This window comes from Melitaea cinxia, chromosome Z, assembly GCF_905220565.1.
Source record: "Melitaea cinxia chromosome Z, ilMelCinx1.1, whole genome shotgun sequence".
Taxonomy (NCBI): Eukaryota; Metazoa; Arthropoda; class Insecta; order Lepidoptera; family Nymphalidae; genus Melitaea; species Melitaea cinxia.
Genome location: NC_059424.1, coordinates 18,404,069 through 18,426,798, shown reverse-complemented (window position 1 = coordinate 18,426,798; position 22,730 = coordinate 18,404,069). Strand labels below are relative to the sequence as shown.

Sequence of the window (22,730 nt, the reverse complement as noted above, 5' to 3'; positions counted from 1 at the left end):
ATCGGTTCATAAATGACGAAGTTATCCGCGAATATACATAAAAAATATATATACCTATATGTCGAATCGAAAAATCTCCTCCTTTTTTGAAGTTGGTTAAAAATAACACCAAAAATATCAGTTACAGAGGGTAAACAGAAATATTAAGTTACGACGATACTGATACTTTATCACATACCATACATATCACGAAACAAGTGGGTAAACGCAAAAACTTAACACACAACTCAAAAACCGCGACTACGCTCGTAACATTTAATATTATAAATTTTTAACTATATTATTATAAATTTTAAATTTTGTCAATAAATGAAATCTGCAATATAAATGAATATACAACGAATATTAACTTAATTTGCTTTAAAAGTAGAGAGTTTTTCAATTCACAAAACAACACACAAAAACATGGACAAGACCATTTCCAACACCTAAAGACAACTAAATACCGGGAATATTAAAACCCGTTGAGCACCGCTGTTACGGGGTATTTTGAAGAGATATAATTCAAATTACTCAGACTACAAAAAAGAGGGTAATTAAATAAATAAATATTTATATATATATTTATTACAAAGAGTCAAGCTAAGGCACATTAATGAATTATAGGTACTAAAGAGACAAAAAAGACATATTAAACAATAATTTTCTGTATTTATGAACAAACTAGATACGTTAATATTTAACAGTTTAAAAAAATATCGAAAAGGTTTGCCTAATTAATTTCGTGAGATTCGTGCCTGTATTCCTGTTCATCAAAGTCGGTACACCCAGTAAAAAGTTATGCGGGTTTTCGAAGGTCTCCCTCGATTTCTTTGGTATTTCATCATCATATCCTGGTTTCCTTATCACGGTACCACATTTAGAATATCTCCTTTTTTGAAGTTACTTAAAAAAACGTTTAAAATAGAATGTTTATATTAATTTATCAAGGAAAAGTCGTGCGTTTTCGTTTGGAGATTTTATATTCAAACAGGTTAGGGAGTAGTACCTTTGTCTTTTGATTTAAATTTCTTTTTAAAATGCTTGCTTACATTAAGTGGAAGAATACCGACATATCGCGTAACAAAAGGTTCCACGGCAAGAAATACGAGTTCTTGAGAATTCTAGATTTGATTTAGAGAATATAAAACAAATTGAACATCAACGATTTAAATAAATTGAAAAGCGGCGTTTTTTCGCTAAGCTGTATAAATAAATAAATTACTATCAGTACTTACCCCGTACAAGTATCTGATAATTATCGCTGAAGGATTTGAGGTCAATTAGCTTTTAAACTCCTCGTTCACTTTTAATTGACGGTAGACCGATGAAAATCAATTTGGGTTATAGCTTGTTATACAACCTTCAAGGTTCAGTTAATTCCTGTTTCTCGATATTTCACAAAATATTAAAGCGCAATTAATAATATGAAATATAAAATGATTTTAGTTAATCTATTCAGAAACAATATCTTTGAGATATATTTTGAAAATACTATTCTTAATTTGAAATGAATAGATAAAAAGTTATAGGATGTTTATTAAAAGTGGGAACATGTGGAATAAACAGATAAAAATAGAAAATTTTACTCTCGCCTTCGAAAAATATTTAAACCCTTAGAAAAAAATTACACAAAGTTATCAAAATAGTAGCAAAAAAAAAACTTTAAATCTTAGTCATTCGTTTTAACACAGAATCTAACGCATTCCTATTCTATCTTCTCTATATTTTGTCGCATACATTTTTTTACACGCTTTTATTATTAGCTTCACCCGTATGTTTGTATGTTTGTAACCGACTCCTTTGGAATTCATGTTGACCCACTTCAAGCGTTCATATTTCATTTAGACTTAGTTGACTTATAGAGCACCGATGACAATACATTAATTTGATGAGATTTTCTACTTTTTAGTTTGGTTCATTTATAAAAGCGGGTTTTTTAAGTTTTTTAAACTAATATTTATTTAATAGAAATATTTAACGGAACTATCAATACATATATATCCGTAATAATAGAGTAAAATCAATTACGTGAAGTAAATAATAAGCATACATTGTCTGTAATTAAATAAATCAACAAACAAAGAACCTATTACGTTAACCTGTTGTAATGATGGGATCACGACAGGACAGATTAATATTTATATAATGAATACCAAATTAATTTGGTTAATTGATTCAAAAGCTGATATATTGTAATTAATAAATAATTACAATATATCAGCATTTTATTTAATTTAAATAATACCTGGAAATAAAATTAAAGGTACGATTCGATCATTTTCAATATTTAATTAACTCACATTTTGTTTTTAATTAATGTGAAAACTATTAAGTAATATCGAGTTAACTTTTATTAAGCATTTGTGTAAGCTGAGTGAAGTATTTATATATGTGAGTGTTCTCGAATGTTCAAAATGATTTGCAGACACGTCCTGATTACTCGTAATGTTAACTGACAAAATATAAGGAAATACTCCTGTGCATGTATACGCAATTGTGTTTGGTGCTTATGACTTGTCGTGTTTGCTAAAATGTATGTATAATAAAGAGAGGGGAAGAGAGAAGGGAGGTGGAGAGAGATAAAGAGACACACACACAGAGAGAAAGTAGGGGCGGAATGGAAAGAGATTGAATATATTTTATGTTTTAAGCATAAAACCTTATTTTGTCTTACACAAATCCTGTGACATGTTTTCCCAACTTACAGAATTAGCTAGTTGAAGCGGCAGTGGGCTGGTCACCTTTGTCGCAAGACCGATGGCCGTTTTTTTTTTTTTTTTTTTTTATTTAAATTTTAACATCCATAGGCTCTTAGGTGCCCATGCCTTTTTTTATTTAAATTTTAATTTTCAAGTATTGAGGCGTATCATTTTCAACATTGCATTCGAATTACGAACTAAAGCTTATTTTCTCTATTTCGATGGTGAGTCCAAAACTGACCGTGAGAGATATATATAATTATATAATAATAATAATTAGAATAATTATTAGAATTAAATTAAATAACAATAACTAGAATAATCACTTACGACTATGGTTCTTTTTTTTTTTTTTTTTTTTTTCTACATGCTCCATTTATTTTATAATGCACTACATGTTTTATAATTTACATTGTGTGACTTACATTGTTAATTTACCGCATTGTCGACGGCCACTCTCATTTTTCTAAAATAGCGCCCGCCGCCAGTTTCGCGAGCACATCCTCAATAACATTCGCATCCCTATTATGGATCGCCATTTTGAGGCTGTGCTCGAGAATTTGCCTACGGTTAGCCTCCACCGCCCTTCTGACGAAGTAGCCAATTGCATCGTCCTTGTCGTCAGTGTAATAGACACAGGTGTTAGTGTGTCTAGTCACCGCGACCACCGCGTGCGAGACACTATCATGGATTCGAAGCCTCTCCGCCCTCGTCTGGATAACAATGACGTTTTCACTCGTCTGTCCCTGCGCCTCATGAATGGTCAGGATTCTCGACCCCTCCCCAGCTCCGTATCCCCGACCTATCAACGCCTTCTTCTCCTCTTGAGTGAAAGCCAGGTACAGGGTCCGGTCCTGTTCTGCTGGTATTCGTGAGTCGGTGAATCCTTCCATGCGCAACGAGTGGATGATCGGGCTCGAGCTGTAGATCCCGTCGTACACCTCACTGATGGCGAAAGCAACGTCTTTTGGGTTTCGATGCGTGCAGGACAGCTCGCATGAGATACCTACTGTCAGGTAAGGTCTGCTGTACCGCATCTCGAACAGGTTTTCCCTGTCGATATACGGCAGCTGGTTTACGTCTCCGATGAGGACCACCTCTTCTGCTGCCGATAGCCGGGCAGCCATGACTATGGCTCCGAAATGGTTCATAAGGGCTTCGTCTATCGTTAATCGGCTTATCTTAACGCCCTCATGAAAACCATTTGCCAGTATGGACGCCATTGTGCGCACCTTCGTTTTGGCCTTATTGCCATAGCGGTGCGCCAACTTCTCTTTAATATCTTTCGCTGCCTCGATCGTGGTTGTGACTACGACTTCGCCGTCCTCATCGAAGTTCCTGACTATGTGAGTTGTCTTGCCGCATCCGGGTACCCCGTTTGTCCATCTCAGTTGCGGTAGCCTCCAAGCCCCGAAAGCGCCTTCGGCGTCCGGGTCACTCATGATGGTTTTAGCCATCCCGAGCACCCTATCACCCAGCATCACTCTCGTGCACTTGGCCACCACCACCAACGGGTCCCCTTTCGGCGTATGAAAGGTCTGAATCTCGTCGTTCTGTCCCTCGTCCTCGACTGCGTCCACGAAGCCTGACGTGATGTTGTATGCAGCCATATATCTTCCCGACATGTTGCCCTTGAGGACTTGCCGGGTGTCGTTATTATAAATGGCTGCTTCGGCTTCTTCGAGTTCCACCTCCAGTAACTTTTCATGGTTGTACTGGTAGGTCTGAATGATTTTCTTGCATATGACCGATGGCCGTTGGAGCAGACGTATTCTGGAGTGGAGACCGCGTCTTAACAAACGCAGTGTTGGATGATCTATGTAAGATTGCCGGCGTAGGCTGAACGAGGATTGCGGAAAACCGGAAACTCTGCCAGCTGTCCAGCAGTGAACTACAATAGGCTGAACTGAACTGAATAGTAAATCAATTTTAAAATGAAAATTAAATACAACATGACAACGATGGGATAAAGTTCTTCGTAATTTTTTTTTATTTACTGGTCAGATAAATTATTAAATATTTAATAAACACCATTTTATAATGCGATCCATATACCAGGAGTGCATTGTAGTGTAAATAATACGGTAATACGGTAAGAGCATTTTCATTTACCGTAATGAATTATCGCACTTAACTGACGACGTGACGCTCAGTATATCATTTTACAATAGACTTTTATGTACCTCGTTCGCATATAGAAGTACTATGTAAGGGATTCGGTACAATATATTTCATTTGAAGGAATTAAATACTAATTCCTGTTTTTATCTATCGGGCTACGGCCTGATCGGACTTGGGAACGATTTCTGTTATTTTTTTTAAACTGTGAAACGATAAAGACTTGAAATATAATTTTTATTGAAGGGATGACATCGTTGCATGGATTACATCAGAGATGTCATAAATACGGCGCGCAATAGCAATATGTCACAAAAAGAAGAATCATGACTTCACTCGATTCCTCTACGGAAGTTTTAAAATGCGCACACTACGTTCTTTTATTATTATTTGAATTTGGCCCACCTCCACATTCTAAATTTAAAATATGGCTCTCTGCAAAATTGAGTTCGACAATCTTGCAAACGCTCAACCGTGAATCACAGGCATAAAAACAGCCATTAAGCTAATCAATCAATCATTTTGCAAATCTTTTACACTTAAATGTAACAATAACTAAAAGTTTGCTGTATATTGTAACTGGTCAGTTCAATCTGCTTCCCATTTTCCTGATTAAAACCACATTAGGGCTTACCGAACATGTATACGATACGACGTCGTAATGTTTTAGATTCTACGCAGAATTACGATAATCTGACAATAAGCGAAACATATTTAAAAGTATAACAAGTAGAATCTCGACAAAATAAATAAACGCTTCACACTCAACGGCCCCCAGTAGGATTTTCTCCTGTGTCGGGGGTCCGGAAACACACACAATACACAAGCACAAACGATCAGACCACGTCAAAGATCTATATGGCCAATACAAATATGTATTTGGTAATATATATTTTTAATCGAATGGTGTAAACACACGTATAATAAGCGAGCAAACGGATACTTATGAACCTCGGATTCATAAACTTTATGTGGTTCAAATATTATTCTACATATGAATTCGATATAATGTTGTACGGTAATTAAATTACTGTATTATAAATAAGCGGATAAATACTATAAGCATTCTTACTACCATTTTATTCGATTACAACTACTATATTAAATAATACTGCATTCAAACAGCTTTGAATGCCTGTGGTGAGTAAGGTGACTAGAGCTCCTGGAGAGATTTTGTAGTGGGGTGGGTAAAGTGCTTGTGATGCTTCGGGTTTTGCAGGCGTCTATAGGCTACGGTAATCACTTACCATCAGGTATGCCAACCGCTTGCTCGCCAAATTAGTTGTATTAAAAAAAAAGGATTTACGCGATTACTGAAGTACACCTTTCGAATAACTAAATATTACATTAGTATCTGTATTAATATCACTTCATTGTCCTTCAAGCCTAATTAGTTATCAAAAAAAAAAAACAATCAAATTAGTTTTTTAAAATTAGTTCAGATATTTTTATGTAAACAGTTTTGTTAGCACTAAATAAAGCTGATAATGAGTCAGACTTCGCACTCCAAGTTTTCAAAAACAGAAATTGTCATATACAAATTAATATCAAGGCTTTGATGTCTAGTATGCATTAAATGTTATTTAACTTCATCTAGATGTCAATAAGACATATCGAATAGTTGTCAAACTTTAGTCACAGACATTTGCACTGTTCGATAAGTTAGTTGAACTATATCACCCTTCCGCTACGTTCAAATACTTTAGCAATTTAATTTACGACTACGTATTCAGTACATCTATCTGAATAATTTATCGATTAAATCAAAATTGTTTCGTCCCAAATATTATTAGCAGTAAACTTGATTTATTGTTAATTAAATTCCTTCACAAAGATTAATATTTCATCATCGAACTAGAGACGTTAAAAAAAATATTATTTATATGGGGAACTTATTTGATTAAAATATACAATATGTTACAATTGCCACTGTTTCAGGTGATTCCACGAACAAATTATTGAATTATTATACCAAAATTGTTCTGAAAGATATACCTAACTCCAATTTACAAGGTTCTTGTAATATGTACACTTAGTCTGTTTTAAATCTGATTTTATTTCTAAAGTAATATTTAAATACGGTTGAAAATAATGCGAAATGTGCTGAAATTAATGCCTAGGTATATTTTGCAGTACATTTTGTTCTTCTGTATTTTCAACACAAAATAGAAGTACTAAATAGACTTGAAAAAGAAATAACATTAGATACGTTGTTCTCCTGTTGAACCTTCTCATGTCTCAGAACTCATATCGACACAAGAAAGTTTAAAGAACTTTTCTACTGAAATACGTATTTGCGTCCATATATAACACAGATTTAAGGAGATAAAGATAATAAAATGATGAACTTTTACCTACGTCAACCATTGAAAAACATTCATAATCCGACGTAAAACTTTTATATATAGAATGGCGTTTAAAGATGTTTTGAAAGGGACACAAACAACTCCACCGGATTTATCGTTGAAGAAATTTTCCTTGAAGCAAAGCGAATGTTAGTAAATTAGAGATAGATGTTATCTGAAGGTATAAAAGGTGGATCCAAATGACTGACGTGCCGTGAAAATTTGAATACTGCTTCTTGATGTAGGCGAGCGCTATAAAAGGATTTTTGAAAATTCAACCTAAAGCCGGTGAAAGGTTACATTTAACAAAAGTTTATATTTAATGTAGTTTATTCACGATTTTAAGTATCTTAACTATAAAAATTGAATACATAATCTAGCATAAAATAAAGTGTAAAATAAGACCTAAAGTTTATACGACAGCGAAGTAACTATGATGCTATGTGACAGTAAACGTTATAAAAAAGTTGATGACTTCAGCACAAATTCTGAGACGAAAAGGTCGTATACTGTTCGTGTGTGTAAATCATAATGACTTAAGCTCTTCACCTTTACTGTATAGTAAAAGTTTGACTCAGCAGTGGAAGTACAGAATGTTGCAGAACTAAAGTTCACCAAGTGGAAATAATTATTAGGCAAAATAAATTTAAAATAAATTATTACGCAAATCTATCCTTTCTCTATAATATCGGGAGAGTAGAAACTATTTTACTACTACCACTTTCATTCTGATATTTACATAATTATGATATTCGCTTACAAAGTCAATGAATAAACAGCTATTAACTTTTACGTCAATTTAATTAAATGAAGTCAGAGTTCAGAATTCATGTTTCACTTTGAGCCTGTTTATTTAATCGGTTAGTAACTCAATTGAACTTCGAATAAAATTTAAATCATGTTAAAATAAAATTGAAATAAATTATGTTCAATAAAAGAATAAAAGCGTCGTTTGTCAAATGATTAATAAAAATCGGAGTAGTAATCGAAAATGTCACCACATCAAAGGATATTCTGACGTAACGCTGAATGTTAAAATTAATAAACAAAATGTTTTAACAAAGGCTTACGTAGACGTGTTAAAATCTGTTCATACTTTATTCGAATTAAAATAAAATAATATTGATATCAATGATGTATGTTTGCCATTGAAACACTACGTTTCGTAAAGCTTAAAACAAGAATTATTACTAAAAACACGTAGCTTTACTTTAACTTTGAGTTTATGTAAGTAATTAACCGACTTCCAAAAAAGGATTAGGTTCTCCATTCGACTGTATTTTTTAATGTATATTACCTCATCATTTTTGACTGGGTGGACCAATTACGTTGATTTTTTTTAAATCGAAAGGTAGTCTGTGTCATGTCCCATTTAAATTGAGCTCTGACAAGTAATTTTCGAAATTCTAATAATGAGTAATAAAAATTATTATTTATTTTACTAGTCTATGTTTAGTCGATCTAAATTTTATTATAGTATATAACTTTTTACAGGGCGTGTTGATTTTGATCATTCTTATTTTAATTTAAAGCTGATGCTTGTTTTGTGGTACCACTTAAATTTGGTCGAGAATTGATGACTACTTATTAACCGACTTCCAAAAAAGGAGGAGGTTCTCAATTCGACTGTATTTTTTTTTATGTATGTTACATCAGAACTTTTGCCCGCGTAGACCGATTTCGACAAATTTTGTTTTAATCGAAAGGTGATGTGTGCCAATTGGTCCCATTTAAATTTATTTGAGATCTAACAACTACTTTTTGAGTTATATCTAATAATGCGTTTTTACTTGACGCTTTTTTCGTCGACCTACGTTGTATTATACCGCATAACTTTCTACTGGGTGTACCGATTTTGATAATTCTTTTTTTGTTGGAAAGGGGATATTCTTAGTTTAGTACCGTGATAAGGAAACCAGGATCTGATGATGGGATCCCAGAGAAATCGAGGGAAACTCTCGAAAATCTGTAATAACTTTCTACTGGGTGTACCGATTTTGATAATTTTTAATTTAATCGAAAGCTGGTGTTTATCATGTGGTCACATATAAATTTTATCGAGATCTGATAACTACTTTTTGAGTAATCTTTGATAACGCATAGTTGCTTGACTATTTTTTCGTCGATCTACGTTGTATTACTTGTCGATGTAATTGAAGTCGGTTTTTTTTTCGTTTGCGAGCAAACACAATTATTTAATAATCTTTGATAACACGATATATTTTACTATTTTTTTGTCGAACAACGTTGTTGTACTTGTCGATGTAATTGAACTAAGTTTTTTTTTTCGTTTACAAGCAAACACCATTATTAAAATCTGAATCATTACTTTCATATGGATATCATCCGTCTGTACGTGATATTAAAGATAAATTTCTCTATTTAAGTAGATTTCAAAAGCAATTGTGAATCATTATTTATCTTTTTACTTTTTTAAATATTGTTACGTAAAAAATTATATTTACAGAATTTAGAATAATACTAAACACAATGTGTAATACTTAAGTTAATGAAAAATACTATAAAAACTGAAGTAATTACACGTTTCTTAATACATGTACAAAAATGTGTATAAAACATTAAAAACAAGAAACTCAATGATTTATGATAGCGCAACAGAAATTATAAAATGCCAAGAAAGCTGACCGATGTCAAAACGACGCGTTTTCAATGTTGAAAGGAAGTTCAAGCATTTGTTGCTCTCTTTGATTGTTCGAAAGCGCTAAGTTGAGAACTTACTTACGGTACTGTTTTTATTTTATTGTAACGTTTTTATCGACAAGAGATGTTAGCCGGTAGTGAAATTTAATTAATTTATTTATTTTATCAGGCAATCCAACAGCGTTATATAATACAACAGTATGTTACAATATAAAGTATGAATATGGCCAAAATAGGATCACACTGATATGAACAAATTAATTATTATGAAATACATTACTAGGCATTATGTTAAAAGAGTAAAAAAAAAGTAAACGGCTACGTTCAATCCTATCCATTGTAGTTAGAGGTGTGTGCATGACATGTAAAGGTGAATGTGTGTTCATGTAGGTGTCTGCATATGTTTATATAATCTTTTGGTTGGTTTATTAATTAATTCAGCTTGTAACATCCCACTCCTAGAATAATGGCCTCTTTTTGTGTAGGAGATGGATCGGAGCTGAGTGCAATACTTAGAATTACTGATTTTTGTAAACCTTAATTAATTCATGAAGTTATCTGGTTATGTAATAATGTTTGATAAAATTAAGCACACTTAAAAATAACACGGGTCGATTTTTTGGCTTACTGAGTGTTGTAGGTAAAACGGTTAACTTAACCGGTCAGTCTATCATATAAAAAATCATTATATAAAAAAAAATCGGTTGTCTGTAAAGTTGGTTTACGGACGATAATTTAACGTGACGACGTCATAACAAAACATCTCCTCGGACGCATAGGCCAATCGAGTGGAAGAGAGATAGATGCGGCGCAGTTGTACAATGAGCGTAACGGGCCAATTACTCAACCTTTTTCGTGCATGCAGCCGGCTTTCATCGATTAACCCGGCGTCAATGACGCTGGGTAATACTGACCCGAAGCAATTTTAAGCTGATATATTTTATTTTTGCTTTGGTTGTATGGATCGAAAGCTTGTGTAGCTGGAGATATGGCAACCTTCTGCCTGATCCATTGGTATACTCAGTGCGACGCCACGTGCGCTGGAAGATACAAGTGCGTCAAGTGAAAATGGGTCATTATGACCCGGCGTCATCGTTGGCGTAGTAATTTCGTGACTTACGTTTATTTGCTTATTTAGTGTTTAATGTTAATTAACTTTGTTTTTTCAATTTTTTTTTAGTGAAAACGACATTGACAAATGACCCAGCTGGAATTGTGGCGTTTTTAGAAAAGTCTGATAACAACAATGAAAACTCCCAAGGTGTTTCAGACGTGGGTATTAAAGACAATTTATCTGAACGCAGTAATGACATTCAAAGTAAACAAGAAACTAGTGATACGAGGTCAGATTCAGTTAATATCGATCTTGCGTACAAAGTCGATCTTTATTACTAAGGAAAGGGTGAAACAATGTGGCAAAAAGCACCAGCAAGATCGAATGTACTTTTCAGCTAATTAGTTCAGTGCTATATACAACATAAGCAAAAATGCAAAACGATAGCCACTGACGATTTTCTAGAGAATGTTAAATATATCTGGCATAAAATGAATACATTGGCTCAAAAGGAATGATACACGCAATAAAAGACGATATTTCCTGAAAAAGCTGGGCCTTGCTCTTATTCACAAGCATTTAAAAAATCATTAGTATTTCACTAGGTGACCCTAGTAAAGAGCGTCCCCAAAAAGTTCCAGGAACACGTAAGAGATATCAAGTACGTCCGTCCTAAAGGATAACAAAACGCCTCACAATTGTCATGCGTGACACATTTACATTTGCACAGGCGGTTTGATTCCATACTGAGATGATTGCAGCAGTTCCGTGGGCCTGATTGATGACGCAGAAGACTGATCTGTTTTTATTTTTATATTATAAAGCTTATGTGAACTCTCTATTAGTACATAAGACTATTGAATCCTATTGTTGCTACGAATAACTTACCGAAAATTCAAAATATAAACATGTTATGTTTTCAAAGTTGATTTTGCACGTGTTAATTAAAAAGTGAATTTCTAGAACTTATTTTTATTATTTTTATTGTACTAGCTAATTAAAAAACTCTGTTTAATAAACAGTCATTAAAATTAAGGTGAATTGCTAACTTCCTTGAAAAATTATGGATACAATTCGGGTCAATATGGCCTGGCCTCATCGTCCTCGTAATTATTTTCACGTCATTTGCGCCGGGTTAATTAGACGTGGTCACGTCAAAAAAAATATTCTCGATCAAGAAAATTGACGTTTCGGACGAAACGAAAAAATACCTCTACGTTTTTAAATTCCATTTTATTTTTTAGAATCTCTTGATATTACATATTATTATATTGGAAGAGAAAGGACACTGCTTTTTATGTTCTATAAATTTGACTTGTTTTTAGGTTTATAACCTACAAGCTGACCTGGTGGACTTCGTATCGCTTTATTTTTTATTTTATTTTTTCTTAATAATTACATATATCAAAATAAAACATAGCTTACCTTTTAAGTTGGAACTGCACACGGAGTTCAAATTTGATTAAAATCGGTTAAGTAGCTTAGTAGTCCATCGCGAACAAACAACGGACGCGTTATATATATATATATATTAAGATGTAGTAATATTTTAAATTATTTTAATTTTCAATTTGTATCCAATTCTCGGTGCGGAGACACAGAGATATATTTGAAGAGTTGGTGTCAGTTGTCAATTTTAAACTATGTTCTTGCTATATTTAAATTCTTAATTTAATTAGATAAGTCATTGTAATTATTCACTAAATAAAAATATGCCTTTCTTTTTATTTTACGTGATTAATTACAGAAAAAATATAAAGATCATGATAATTATATGGCCTTATAAGCATCCCACTGCCGGACAAAAGCCTCTGTACTCAATATAAAATAGTTGGAACTTATTCACTCAACCCGCCACGCTATCCCATTGCGGGTAATCGTATAATTTCTCTACCATGAGTAACGATCGATACTGGATGTCTATGATAACAACGGGACTGACATCTATACGTACTCTACAGCGTACTGCTTGAACCTACAAGAATATACGTAACTGTGCTATATAAGCACGTGTATTTTAATAGTGCCTATTAGCTGACCAGAGCCCTGTTCGCTGGGCGTCAATATTTTTTTTCGCTCATTGACGCCGTAAGACACGTCAATGTTGGTCATCCCATATTTTGTTAAATGTGCGTCCTAACAAATTACTGTTTAAGTATATTAAGGCCTGTGACAATTAGAAACAATGTTAGTTTCTACAGAAATAATTTTTAAAATTAGTTAATAAGTTGTAGAGATTTGTAACTACAAAACTAAATAAAAATAAAAATATAAAAATTTATTTCTATTTTATAAAATGAGTATCAGATAAAAATATTACTGTATTTATTCATATTGATAAAATTATCTCGAGTTCTATATAAATCTTTTATGGATGGAGAAAAACCTGGTTAGATCCACAACGACGTACGTACGACGTCTGTAAAGCCGCGGGACTGGTATGGTTAAACGATAAATTTATTATTAGTCATGTAATACCAATATACACAAACGCATATGTATATAAATATACCAATAAAATATATGACTAAACAAATTAAACAGACAAAACCGAAAATAAAAAAGAATATTTGGTTAAAGAAACTAATTTATTAATAAAAGAACCAAAGATAAACTTATGTATATAAAAGGGCACACAATAGAAAAGAGATATTGCAAATATTTTGAAACGCGCACTCAAAGCCATCTCACTTGACGTTGAGTGGAAGGGATACAGCGAGAAAGAAAGAGAAAATCGATATCGCTGTCCAACCGCAAAGACATTGGGTGCGAGCAAGAAAGAAACAAAACACTGCGAACAATAAAAAGGAAAAACTCTTAAGAAAACCAAAAAAATATATAAGGAGCAACAATAATTAACCACAACCATAATAAAATAATATAAATTAATGAAAAAAAAATAAATATATAAAAAACAATAAACAATAAATTATTACATAGCACGTGTTCCAAAACTTACCAACAGCGATCTTTTCGACGGGAAATGACTGCGCCGACAACACCCCAACCAGGCAAAATAATAAACCGAAAGCGTGAAAAACACTCATTTTCCACTTTAATGTCGAATTGTTCACTGACATCCTCAAAATAACAGGTTTGTACCGCTATTATCACATGCTAGATAACCTAAAACTAGGTTATTTATCGTGCTTACGAAACATTCAGTTGAAATTGTTGAAATGGGATGCTGCGTACAAACCTGTGACTTAGGGGCGACTGATGGCTAGGCGGGGCGGGCGGATCGTGCAGCGCGGGGGACGGAGTCCCGCTTACTCTCTCCCGCGCGTTGGAAATAAACGGCTTTACTTTAATCTTAACTCTTTAGTTTCATATATGGAATAATATATTACTTTATCAACGGTGATTGGTAAACACGAGTTGCTTATCTTAGTTTTTAAAACTTTGGTAATAAGTGTAAATCTATTAAACTTTAAAATTTACATCGCGCTTACATTATGTATATATATGTATGTAACAAGTCTTATTAAATTTGGTGGAATGCTAAATTTGTAAACCCTTAAAATATACCGTTGGTGCACAAGGTTTTTTTATTTATTTATTTACAACCCTTTTTGCATCCCTCGTTTTACCCTGTCAACGTGTTATATGTGGATTTCGAGCTGAATACGTGGGAACCCTCACCCCCGTTCTGGAAAGTCGTGCTAGCGGTGACGCGATTTTGGAGGATTAAGGTGAAGGTAATACCTGGAAGAGGAGCAGCTCAGCTTCAGGAGTGGAAGCTACTGCAGCAGGGGTCCAAGTTTGATGGTGAATCCAGCTTTGGACTTCAAGACAGAGCTGGTGAGAAGCAACTGTCAGGATCAAGGATCAGTCTGATGCAAGACAGAAGGTTGACGGCACAAGTGAGTGGGCGAGATGACAACAGTGAGTGTTTGAACAATTTTTCATTTTAATAAAGTTAAAGAAATTTGAATCTTATTTATTAAAGAAACTTAGACGTTTAACAATAAATAGTGCAGTGACTTAAGAAATTTTGAAGATATTTCGGACTTAGAATAATTTAGTTATAATTAGTTTTAACTTAGTTAGATTTTAAGATAAATCTTATGGTACGGGGAACCTATGCCCAATTTTTTGTCAGAGTTGCTAAGTTTTAAACACAGAAAATTTTTCATTAAATATAACTTCGAAAAATTTAGCAAATTTTTAAAATCTTTTGTTGTTTACTTAATGTAAAATTGTAATTACATTAATTATATTATAGTTTGCCCTATCTTTACTTTGCTATTTTTGTAATAGCACATATTCTTTTTTTTACTAAATTAATCAATTTATCTATTAGTCAAATTAATTGTTTCAATTTTGTTTACTTTTAACCGACTTCCAAGAAAGGAGGAGGTTCTCAATTCGTGTGTATTATTTTTTTTATTGTTGTATAGTTTAAAGTTCATTATGGGGTCTGAAATGAATTTACAGCTTGATTATTACGAATAATTGTGTTTGCTCACAAACAAAAAAAACCGACTTCAATTACATCGACGAGTAAATACAACGTAGATCGACGAAAAAATAGTTAAGTAACTACGCGTTATCAAAGATTACTCAAAAAGTAGTTATCAGATCTCAATAAAATTTATAGGTGACCACATGACAAACATCAGCTTTCGATTAAATTAAAAATTATTAAAATCGGTACATCCAGTAAAAAGTTATTGCGGATTTTCAAGAGTTTCTCTCGATTTCTCTGGGATCCCATCATCAGATCCTGGTTTCCTTATCATGGTACTAAACTAGGGATATCTTCTTTCCAATAAAAGAAGAATTATCAAAATCGGTACGCCCAGTAAAAAGTTATTGCGGATTTTCGAGAGTTTCCTTCGATTTCTCTAGGATCCCATCATCAGATCCTGGTTTCATTATCATGGTACTAAACTAGGGATGTCCCCTTTCCAACAAAAAAAGAATTATCAAAATCGGTAAATCCAGTAGAAAGTTATGCGGTATAATACAACGTAGGTTGACGAAAAAAGCGTCAAGTAAAAACGCATTATTAGATATAACTCGAAAAGTAGTTGTTAGATCTCAAATAAATTTAAATGGGACCACAAACCACCTTTCGACTAAAAAAAAATTTTGTAGAAATCGGTCCACACGGTCAAAAGTTCTGATGTAACATACATTAAAAAAAAATACAGTCGAATTGAGAACCTCCTCCTTTTTTGGAAGTCGGTTAAAAAATGGTAAAAACCAGAAATAATTTAAAAAAATCGCCAAAGAGCGTTTGACACAAGCGTACTGTTAAACCAGACCAACTTCAAAATTATAAAATATTTATTTAATCATTTCTGATTAACTAAATCAAAATACGAATTACTTTGGACTAAGTAAATTTTTTTTTCACTTTTTAGTTTCCTTTTTGAAGTCGGTTTTTTTTTTGTTAAAAATTATTTTATTTTACAATTTTTAGTGATGGGTGATGGAAACATACAAAATACACAAGCACAAACACCCAGATCATGACAAATATCTATATGGCCAATACAAATGTCTGTCGTGCGCGGGGATTGAACCCACTAACGCCAGCGCAACAGCCGGTGCTGTGACCGCTACGCTAACGCGTCGACATACTATGAGTAAATTTCGCTATCAGGTGTACGTAATAACAACCGGGACTGATAGCCTAGCGTGTTCTCCGAGGCTAGGTTGGGAGAACCACAAGGATTAACAACTAGACCAAAAATAAATATTTATACAAACATAAATATCCACTCCGAGCTGGAATAGAACCCGCGACCGTCGGTGTTTAGGCGCCGCCGACACGGTACATGCACCATTATATCAAAGCGGTCGTCAAACAGCAAAAGGTAACTGCTGTAAATTGTTGAGAAATTCTCTCGAGTGTTTATGAGCTCCATCATCAAACCTGGTCCTGCGACACAGATGATCACACAGCAGGTAATTGCTATAAATCGTTGAAAAGTTCGCTCGACTATCTTTCGTCTCCATCATCAGACTTTAATGGCACTTGTAACTCATATAGGTGCAAAGTTCTCATCAATAGAAACGAAATAAGTTCAAACAGCAGGTATTTGCTATAAGTCGTTGAAGAGTACCGTCGACTATCTTTCGTCTCCATCATCAGACTGAAATGACACTTATAACTCATATATATGCAAAGTTCTCATCAATAGAAACGAACTAAGTTCAAACAGCAGGTAATTGCTATAAGTCGTTGAAGAGTACCCTCGACTATCTTTCGTCTCCATCATCAGACTGAAATGGCACTTATAACTCATATACATGCAAAGTTCTCATCAACAGAAACGAATTAAGTTCAAACAGCAGGTAATTGCTATAAATCGTTAAAGAGTTCCCTCGACTAACTTTTGTCTCCATCATCAGACTGTAATAGCACTTATAACTCACACAGGTGCAAAAGTTCTCATCAATAGAAACGAATTAAGTTCAAAAAGAAGGTAATTGCTATAAATTTTTGAAGAGTTCCCTCGACTATCTTTCTTTTTCATCATCAGATCGACTCCAGACCTTTATTAAATAGTAGTGCTTTATAGTACTTAATGAAAACATGATTAAATTTACTAGTCATCTTTACGATTTTTGAAAGTTTTCCTCAATTTCTCTGGGATCCCATCATCAGATCCTGGTTTCCTTATCATGGTACCAAACTATGAATATCTCCTTTCCAACAAAAAAAAGAATTATCAAAATCGGTTCATAAACGAAGAAGTTATCTCCGAACATAAATAAAAAAAAAAAATATATATATATATATACGGTCGAATTGAGTAACCTCCTCCTTTTTTTGAAGTCGGTTAAAAAGAAACAAGTATTGTAAGCAACGGCGCTGTGTCGAAGAATGGACAAAATCATGTATTGAGAGTTTAACTGGATCAGGGCTCTTAAGGTAATTTTGTGAGTGAAGCTACAGTCAATGATCTAAAATTAAGACGGACACATATTCGAGGTCATATTACAGGAGTAGGGGGGGAATAGGGAGATAATGTCCAAAGCAATGGTTACTTTGAATATTAAATCTAGGTTTGATTCCAATTCAGTATTCACAGTACAAGCTTATGTTCTGAAATCCATTACACCTTTTCTTCCAGGGAGGAAAGTGGATAAACTGGAGTTTCCAGAATTTGAAGGAATCGAATTGGCAGATCCTAAATACAATCGGGCTAATCGAATAGATATGTTATTAGGTGCAGAATTGTATAGTCAAATTATCCACGAAGGTGTGCAAAGAGCCTTGCGGTTCAGTAGTAGCTCAATCTACGAGCTTAGGTTGGTTAGTTATTTTGTCAGGGGCTTTGCATCAAATATTTATACGGGTGTAGTGGCATTACATTGTCAACTGTAAGAGGGAGATGAAATTTTAAGAGGTTTTGTGAAATAGAAAATGGAATAGGCCTAACGAAAGAAGAAAGTTATACAGAGGAGGAGAAAAAATGTGAAACACATTTCATTGAAACTACAAGTAGGGATGAAATTGGAAGATACGTTGTAAGATTACCTTTTAAAACAGATAATCCTATGTGTATAAAGGGAGAATCTAGATCAATAGCAGAGAAAAGACTAAAAGGGTTAACAACTACAAGCTAATTATAAAGCAGCGATTGATGAGTATTTACAGATGAACCATATGGTTCAAATTGAAAAAACGGACAGTAAAAGGGAAAGTTCACTCTATTTAGCTCACCATCCGGTAATTTGTGACGACGAGAAAAGGACCAAACTGAGAATTGTTTTCAATGCTTCTCAAGCAGGCACAAATGGAGTGGCACTAAATGATGAACTTCTTGTTGGACCTTCAATACAATCAGATTTGCGATATTTAGTTATACAATGGAGGTTGTCTAGAATTTGTTTGACTGCAGACATTATTAAAATTTATCGTCAAATTCAGGTTCATGAGGAAGATACCGATTTCCAAAGGTTGTTATTGATTGATGCTGATAGTCAAGAAGTCAAAGACTATAAGCTTCTTCGAGTCACATTTGGTACAGCGTCGGCTCACAGCAATAGACGAAGGTATTCATTGGCTGCTGAAAAGGTTCGCTCGAATTTCTATATGGACGATTTGATGTGTGGATATGAAACAGTAACTGAAAGAATAGAAATTTATAAGCAGATGAAAGGATTGTTAAAAGAAGGTGGATTTGAATTGCAGAAGTGTGCAAGCAGCAATGAAGAACTGATGGAAATTATATGAAAGGGCGAGAAGAGTAATGATGAACTAAGACAAGTAACGAAAAAAGAGAGAAATATTAAAATGTATTAAGTAATAAAAATTCTTGGGCTAACATGGAAAAGAATAACTGATAACTTTCGATACAAAGTAGATCTTTTAGAGCAACAGTCACCTATTACTAAAAGGAAAATTGTCGCTGATATATCACGTTTGTTCGATCCACTTGGTTGGATAGCACAGTGTATCATAGTTGCCTGGGATGACGAAGCACCTGAAGAACTACTTAAAGAGTGGTGTCAGTTCCGAGAAGAACTTTGTAAACTGCATGATTTTCGGATACCGAGATGGCTAGGAACTAGTTTAGGTGATATCCAAACAGAATTACATGAGTGTTGTGATGCCACTAAAATGGCATACGAGGTAGTTGTCTATATAAGAAGGATTGATTCTGATGGTAACGTGCATGTGGCTTTAATTGCAGTGAAATCTAAAGTAGCTCCCATAAAACAAGTTTCGATTCCGAGGTTAGGTTAGGTTAGTGTGTTGGTTAGTGGGTTGTGTGGTTAGTTAGTAGTTAATCAATTAACTTTGTAATGCTGTTGAATTGACACGGTTGGTGCTAGATGTAGCTAAAGTCATGAAGATAGAAGTTAGTAAGCTGCATGCCTGGACCGACTCTACTATCGTGTTGGTGTGGTTGAACAGCTTGCCTAATCGGTGGAAGATATTTGTAGCCAATAGGGTTTCAGAAATATTAACTTTCCTGAACACATATTAGCACTGATAACAACCCTGCGGATTGAGCACCACGGGGAATAACCCCTTCAGAATTAATCGATAAGGATCTGTGGTTGAATGGTCCAAGTTTTCTATTAGATAAAAACATTAAATATGAAAAACCAATAGGAATATAGACCAATTTAGAAGCTATCAATCTATCATCTATTCATTTTATAAAGGAAGAGTAAGAAATTTGGGACAAATTCTCGTCTTTAAAAAGAATGGTATGAGTGGTGGCATACTGTAGGCGATTCTTACAAATGAAAAAACTTAAAATAGAAAGATACAGAGGTTATTTGAAAACTGAAGAGTTAAAAAATGCACTAGAAGTATGTATTCGTAAGGATCAAAGGAAATATTTCGGTGAAGAGATAACAAGCATAAAAGGGGGCGAAAGTATTAGAAAGAACAGTATGTTAAAATTTTTAAATCCTATGTTAGATGAAATAAAAATATATAGAGTTGGGGGAAGATTAGATAACTCGGATTTGGAACAGAGTAGGAAATATCCTATAGTGACGGCTAATAAATCAAAATTGAGTCAATTAATTATTGCTGATGCACATACACAAACTTTACATGGAGGTCTGCAACTGATCATAAACTACATTCTAAACAAATATTTTATATTAAGAGTCAAAAGGTTAGTAAAGGCTTATGTAAGAAAATGTGTGGTTTGTGTTAAGAACATCGGATACACTCAAAACCAATTAATGGGCCAGTTACCCTCTGTAAGAGTTACCCCGGCACGTCCATTTTTATGCAGTGGAGTTGATTTCACAGGTCCTATATAAATGCGCACAGCAAGAGGTCGTGGACATAAGTCGTACAAAGGGTACATTTGTTTGTTTCTTGAATGTGTACAAAATATGTACACCTTGAGGCAGTAAGTTTTCTTCTTCTAAGGATTTCTTCAGGCATTTAAGCGATTCGTGGCCAGAAGAGGGCGCTGTGAAGACGTTTGGAGCGATAACACGACAAATTTAGTTGGGGCTTCAGCGGAGATCATGAAGTTATTTTTTTAATGAAAAGGCAGGTATACTGCCCGAGATTGCAAAGATGTTGGCAAATAATAATACAACTTGGCATTTTATACCGCCACATGCTCCCAATTTTGGTGGTTTATGGGAGGCTGGAATAAAATCAGCTAAAATGCATCTGAAACGTATTATCAGCACCTCCACTTTAACTTATGAGGAAATGTCAACGGTTTTGGCACAGATAGAAGTATGTCTTAACTCAAGACCGCTATCGAGATTAGATGCAGATCAGGAAAATGTGCATATCTTAACACCGGGACATTTTTTAGTAGGTGAACCTCTAATTAACGCCCCAAATCATAATTATGAGACATCCAATATAAGCTCTTTTAGGCGATGGCAGTATACTCAACGTATGAGTCAAGAATTTTGGCGCAAATGGTCTAGGGAATATTTGAACCAGTTTTTTCATAGGTACCGATGGTCGACCCAGACAAAACAGCCTAAAATCGGGGATATTGTTTTAATTAAGAAAGACGGTCTCCCCCCATGTCGTTGGCTCTATGGTCAAATAGTCAAAGAGCATCCAGGTCATCATCCATGATGTAAATTATCGTAAAATAACTATGTTATGTTATACTGTTAGTACTTTACTTTTTTTTTTTATTCTAAGGACAATACATTATTATGCGTGTATAACTTAAACATAAATTTAGTTCTAAGATTTCTTAATAGATGACGATCACTATCTTTTACATCGCGCTTACATTATGATGTATGTAACAAGTCTTATTAAATTTGGTGGAATGTTAAATTTGTGTTCTATAATAATGCATTATTTGCGAAGATGTTTTTATAAACATGATATTAATCCTTGTCTAAATAAATACGTTATTCATCACAAGTATTTAATTTAAAACAAAATAGCCTTTCACATCATTCGATTTCAATGAGTATCTCAGGAGGTATCGCAGTTTTTAAATAACATCGCAGCAAAATAATGATCAAGCATTGCGCGCGCCTCTGTTTCAAGCGCACGAAGTCGCACCCAGATGCTAGTAATATATTAACTGTGTTTTAGTACAAAATTAGTAACATGTTGCATAAAATACACCGTCACTAAGTCCACACATCTTTATCAACTCCCTAATCTAATCCTACACCGAATAATAAGCTTTATCTATTATATTTTTTTAAAATAAAATCTTTAAATTTATGTTGAGACAATTCCAAAATTGTTGGTGGGATTTTATTATACATGCGAATACCATAACCCAGAAAGGAGACGTTTACTTTGAGCAGCCGGAAACTTGGAGTTACAATTTTGTTATTTCTTCTCGATTATTATTTTTTATTTCTAAACAATGAATATTCTGGTAAATACACATAATATTGTTATAAATATACTGCGACGCAATTGTTAATATGTCTACCTTTTGGAAAACATCCCATGGGGAGACTCGAGCTCCAAGATCGTAAATGTGTAGATCGTCAATTTCTTTTAGATTTCTTATAACATAATTCGAATGTTTCGAAAAAAGAAATTATTTTTAATTTGGACTGTAATTAAATATAATGTTATAATAGCAAACATATTTATTTACTTTACAGAAATATTAGGTATGTTGTAAATACAGTAACAAAGGAAGTTATTTAGTCGGTTTTAGGAAGAAAAAGTCGCATACTAGTTGCTGTAGGACGAGCGATACTTCAGTTAACTCGCGATCACGACAAATGAACTCGAAACTCGTCGAAACATCGAGCCAAAAGCGATGTACCCGATGTCATCGTGAAAAAAAACCGTGATCCTTGAATATAAGTTTGTAATTAAAATATTATCTAACTTGGCTAGGCTGTCAGAGAACTGTAAATATCTCGTTAAATCAAACAAAAACGTCATGTGGATTAATAAGCCTACAACTAAATTTATAAAAGGCA

General features: G+C 33.9%; 1 protein-coding gene across 1 annotated transcript in view; it reads right to left on the bottom strand.

Annotated features, from left to right (window-relative positions):
• Positions 1-13,906, bottom strand: part of LOC123668895 (glutamate receptor 1-like) — a 194,637-nt gene extending 180,731 nt beyond the window's left edge. The window contains exon 1 of the mRNA XM_045602587.1: positions 13,819-13,906. Coding sequence (XP_045458543.1) covers positions 13,819-13,906 — 88 coding nt within the window. The remainder of the gene's footprint in view (positions 1-13,818) is intronic.
• Positions 13,907-22,730: the final 8,824 nt, after the last annotated feature.